Here is a 5313-nt window from a genome sequence, read left to right on the forward strand (position 1 = left end):
AAAAGCACATGGTCAAATATACCATATTAATTTTATAGTAAAAGCACATGGTCAACCAAAAAAGAAAATCAAGCTAGAAGTCCCACATAAAACAAAATTCTTAGTTAATAGATCCAGAAAATGATAGATTTTTCAAATCACCTTTTTACATTATGAACAACCGACAAATCTGAATTTTGCCTTCATAGACCAATTTAACATCAAATAAGAACAACCTCAAGCGTGTGCTCTAAATTTTTTTTTGGTGTGTACTAATCTAATGTCACGTACATACAACACACATGTTTATAATTGTGGTACTCTTTTTGGAAATGGAACGTTCAAATTATGCATCCGCAAATTAAAGCTGATCAAATATATATAGTTCAATCAAATGGGATTAGAACCATCAAATTGTAATTCAATCTGTGTACACTTTCTTTTTGCGGGAAATTTGTATACACTTTCGAGTTTCGACACATTTAAGATAATGCGAGGGCCACTTGGCTAGTTAAAAAATAATAATATTTCGCAAAAAAATATTGGATTCGCTACGAGAAATTCGTTCGAAGTAGAGTATACTAGTTTTTGTGGATATCGATGGCTAACATTGGCTTATTTGAGTCCCCGGAACAAATATGCATGCAGTAAATATTTCTTGTCTTGCCGTATCTACTTCGGAACAGTGGCCGTGATGAGGAAACCATCGCCGTCGGGCATGACGACGACGAGCCCTTCGTCTCCGCCCGACACGATCCTGTACGACACATGCACGGGCTTGACGTCCCTGATGGTCAGCTCCTCGAGCCCCAGCTCGCCCCACTCCGCAGCTTCCAGCGCGTGGCCGGCGCCGCCCTTCTTCAGGCCGTCCGCCGTGACCGACGTCTCGACGGTCGTCGCCCCGCGGGCGGGGTCTCCGGGGGCGACGACGAGCGTGAAGCGCGACGGCCTGTCCGCGCCGAGCTCCTCGCTCGCCCGGTCGATGCAGGCCGCCGCGAGCGCGCGGGGGTCGCCGGCCGCGGCCCTGAAGAGCACGGTCTGGGCGTGGACGCCGTCGGCGGCGACGGAGTGGACGGGGAAGGACCGGATGCGCTTGCAGCAGATCTCCGGGCGCTGGAAGTAGGCCATGTACTGCATCATGGGCGTGGGGGCGACCTTGCCCTGCTCCTTCATCTCGGCGTGCGTGCGCGCCCACGCCCGGAGGAACCTCGCCAGCGACAGCGGGTCGGACAGCAGCGCCGTGCAGCTGACGCCGATGGCGTACCCCCCGCCCTGGAACCGGTTCAGCTGCAGCGCATGCACACGAGGTCGATCAGGCCACCAGAATACATGCACTTTTTTTCGATAATAATAATTGAATAAACGAGAATAAAAGTGAATATTACGACGGCTTATTAGTACTCCTTCCATTCTAAAATACAGTGTGCCTGCGCTTCTTAGAGTTCAACTTTGACCATAAATTCAATCAACGAGACCAACTGCGGCAAGAAAAAAATATATATAATTGAAAACTTATTTCAAATATGAATTCACTGATATAATTTTTTGCTTCCGTCACAATCGGTCTTGATAGTTAAATTTACGGTTAAAGTTGAAGTACAAGGATAGAGGAAGCACTATATTATGAAATGAAAGGAGTAGTTGGACTGTAGAGTGTGGAATAGAGGCCCACTGTGTCGCTCGTGGGCGAGTGGGCACGCCCGCTCAACGGTGCACTGCATTGAATGAATCGCATTCAACACGTCAGGCTGTTATTAGGTTTGGCCATTGAATGGGTTGCATTCCCCAGACGTCACTCACATGATGCATGGCGCCCGCCGCGGCCGATGGATGTCTCTGTTGTTGGTACCGGCATATTTAACTTGGTCGTCGACGTTTATCGGCCATATAAATGCGTGGTTACTTGGTCTAAGACTCGGCCATGAAAGAGTAAGCTGGTTTTGGCTAGGGGAAGAAGGAGGTCATGTAGCAGACGTCATGTGCAACAAACAGCAAGCCGGTTTTTAACAAACTTGTCAACTACTGAGACCACTTTATTTTCTTGCCCGAAAAGAACCAAGCGTGCAACCGCATCTAACTGACAAAACATTTCTAGCAAGAGGATCGAGGTATACTACCCAACGGTGATGATGGTCGCTACTCGCTAGAGATGAACTTTTTAATTCGTTCACAAAAGAAAAGAAAGAAGATGAACATTTTTGGTAGTTAGGTTAGGCCGGAATACACACACATATGTACGTATATATTGATTTGACTGGTTAGCCCAGCAGCCAGTCAGACACCGCTATAAATGCCGAACACGAACCTCAGATGTGTACTTACTAGGGTTCCCAGATGTAGGGTGGGTAAATAAATGGGTGTCATTTCTGTCTGGCAGGGGGGAATTCACCGAAAAGGGGTCGCAGAGGCCGAGCTCCACTGAGCTCTATATACATTTCTCAGCAAAATACCTTTTTCATAACTCAAAAAAATCTGAAAAAATGCTTTCATATAGACATATACTTAAAGTATACATGTACAATTTTTCATAAACATATGTATTCATATGTGATGTATATAAAAAAGACAAATACACAGATTGAAATAGGCTTTTTCTTTGTTGTATTTGTGTCAGATTTTTGTCTTTTTTGTGTAGCATTCAAATGATCAAATTAGTTACTGAAAATTTATACAAACTTAAAGAACATGCATATGTATTTGTACAAAAAAATTGGCATTTTTTTTAAACTTTTAAATATATTTTGATTTTTTTTGGTAAAACGGGCTCCGTGAAGCCCGGTCTCTGCGACGCCTCACTCGGAATTCACCGACTGTACTGGTGTCATATCGCTATTTATACTGGTGTTTAATCAGGTGCGCCATGAACTGGGCAAGGATTCCCAAAGAGTTCTTGGCTGGTCTAGGTTAAAGAAACTCGGGCGCTCTTAGAGCAACTTTAATGGGGCGACCCATTTTGTCTGTTTGGGTCTTCCGGATATAAAAGCTGGCCCAACAGGGCGACTCAAACGGACACAGTGTCCGCCCGCTGTCCGTTTTAAGTCTGCTCGGACCTATTTTCATTTCAAATGTGGGATACATTTGGGACGGAGACGGACACAAAACGGACGCTTTCTGTGGCCTCCTTGTCCGCCTCCGTCCGCTGCATGCGAACACTGGCCCATCTGTCATTGAGGGCCACCCACCCATCCCACCCCCGTCTCTCTCCTCCTTTTCTCTGCAGATGCGGGCATGGCGCCGGCTGCTTCGGCCTCCATCGCGAGCGAGGCGTCGCTTCTTCCTCCCGTTGCCAAGCACAAGCAGTTGTTGGCGCAGCGCGGCCAAGCGCTCGTCGTCGCTGTCCTACAACCACGCGCACCATCGGCAGATGGCCGCGCGCGTACGCCGTTGGTCAATACTGCATGCTGGTGCTGCTGCCCGCGGCACGCGTGCTAGCTAGCTAGCCGCCGCTGCCCATCGTGCGTGCTAGCTAGCTAGCCGCCGCTGCCCAGCGTGCGTGCTGGTGCTGCTGCCAGCCGCCGTTGGTCGCGCGCGTGCTAGCTAGCCAGCTGCCGCTGGTCGACGCGCCGCGGCGTCACCTCGCTCCGCCCGTCGTCGACGCGCCGCGGCGTCGCCTCGCCCCGGCCTTGCCTCACCGCTCTCAACTGCGCCCGGCCGTGCCCGTCCTCGCCTCGCCGTACCCGGCAGTGCTCGTTCTTGACTCCTGCGGCCTTGCCTCGCCGCGCTCGTTCCCGACTTGGCGCGGCCTCGCCTCGCCGCGCCCGGCCGCCCGGGATGGGGCGGGAGCTCGTTGGATGACCGGGCGAGAGCTGCGGGGTGGTAGCAGCAGGGGTGGGCCAGCTGCGGCAGCAGCGGCGAGCTGGCGCGGCAGGCGAGGTGATGCCGGAGCTCGCCTTTCAAGTGTTCGACGAAATGACGACAATGACATGTCTAAAATGCATCCGGCGCCCGTTGGACACACCGACCGACCCAAATAAAAAGACGGATGCGGACACACGGACAGGCGACCCAAACGGATAAAAAAAAGACAAAATCTGTGTCCGTTTGAGTCGTCCAATTGGAGTTGCTCTTACGTACACGCCGGTATACGAGTTACCGGACTGTCAGTGACTTGTAGTATCTTTCTTTTGTTCCTGATCCTTCAGTTGCACTATCTCAAAGGGAAGCTCCGGCTGCGAGCCTTTATGTTTGTGATGTTTACGTTAGCAATCAACCTGTAATCCAGGCACCACCCGGTCCTGGATCGTACCCAACTTGTTTCTGTGTGGCCTAATTTTTTTTTGCTAATACCTTTCATCATAAATATTTTTGCTGATTCTCAGAACTAAAGGTTTTTGTAAATCCAAATGACGTGTGCAAATCTAGCAAGATGCTTGTGTCTATTTTTGTAAAACATATATTAGAACAATATAATGGTTAGACGTCGATCTTACAGTTCAGAAAAATAGCCGAAATTTTAGACATTGTCAGAAGCTGGTGCGCGTGCATATACCTGCATGAAGAGGAGCGAGCACATGTCAGGATCCTCCGCGCTCACGTCGACCCACGGCGCCAGCGCGGCCTCCTTACGCGCCCGCTCCTTGTCCGCCAGGAAGTCCTCCATGGTCACCTCCACCGTCGCCTGCTGGAACCTCACTCCGGCGTCGTTCAGCTTCACCTCCCACGACCCGTCGGCGTGCCGCCGGAGCCTGCCCGCCATCTCCGGGAAGAAGCACAGCACCTCGCCCAGGGACTCCTTTACCAATATACCTTCCTCCAGCGGCGCGTCGTCGCCGCGGTAGTAGAAGACCGCACGGAGGCGCCGCTGCAGCGCGGTCGCCGGGAGCGGCGGCGCGGCCACGGCTATGACGCGCGTCCTGTCGGGCTCGACGACGCGAGTCGGCAAGCCCGTCTGCACGGACTCGATGTGCACCTGTGGCGACGCCGGCGTGGCTGCCATTCTTGGAGCTCGGTCGGCTGCGTGCGCCTCGACGGCGGTGGCCTGGTGGGTTTCACGGCTCGTCCAAGGATATGCTTGCTGTACTACTTGGTGGATGTCTGGAACAGAGGAGGTCCCCTATTTATATCATATATGATGGTGTAAATACGACTGGATTGTTCCAATATTAAATGCTGCGGGCGCCGATGGCAATGTGTATCAGCAATGCCTGTATCAGCAATGCCAGGGCAAGAACTTCCACGGTGCGTTTGGATTTAGCCAAGTCCACCTCGTCAACGCTTTTTTGAGTCAAAAAATATCTGTTTATGTTACCCTAGCTCATTATTTGGTCAGTTTTAGCAACAACAAAAACTAGAGGCGGAGAGATCTTCTATATCACGAGCTAAGCGTAACTCGAA

General features: G+C 50.9%; 1 protein-coding gene across 1 annotated transcript; it reads right to left on the reverse strand.

The window, feature by feature from the left end:
• Positions 1–357: 357 nt before the first annotated feature.
• Positions 358–5024, reverse strand: LOC147965607 (uncharacterized). Its single transcript, XM_087528275.1, has 2 exons — positions 4469–5024; positions 358–1266 (listed from the first exon to the last, which is right to left on the reverse strand). Exons 1-2 carry the CDS (start codon positions 4913–4915, stop codon positions 652–654), a joined length of 1062 nt encoding a protein of 353 aa, XP_087384401.1. The 5' UTR covers positions 4916–5024; the 3' UTR covers positions 358–651.
• Positions 5025–5313: the final 289 nt, after the last annotated feature.

Source organism: Triticum urartu, chromosome 6A, assembly GCF_056163025.1.
Source record: "Triticum urartu cultivar PI428250 chromosome 6A, HENAU_Tu73, whole genome shotgun sequence".
Classification (NCBI taxonomy): domain Eukaryota; kingdom Viridiplantae; phylum Streptophyta; class Magnoliopsida; order Poales; family Poaceae; genus Triticum; species Triticum urartu.

What these genes read in the sequence shown, in the direction of transcription:
- LOC147965607 (XM_087528275.1), bottom strand. Translation starts at nt 4,915, where the DNA reads ATGGCAGCCACGCCGGCGTCGCCACAGGTGCACATCGAGTCCGTGCAG. An exon ending in GCTCGCTCCTCTTCATGCAG is followed by an intron (nt 1,267 to 4,468) that starts GTATATGCACGC and finishes CATGCGCTGCAG; the next exon opens with CTGAACCGGTTCCAGGGCGG.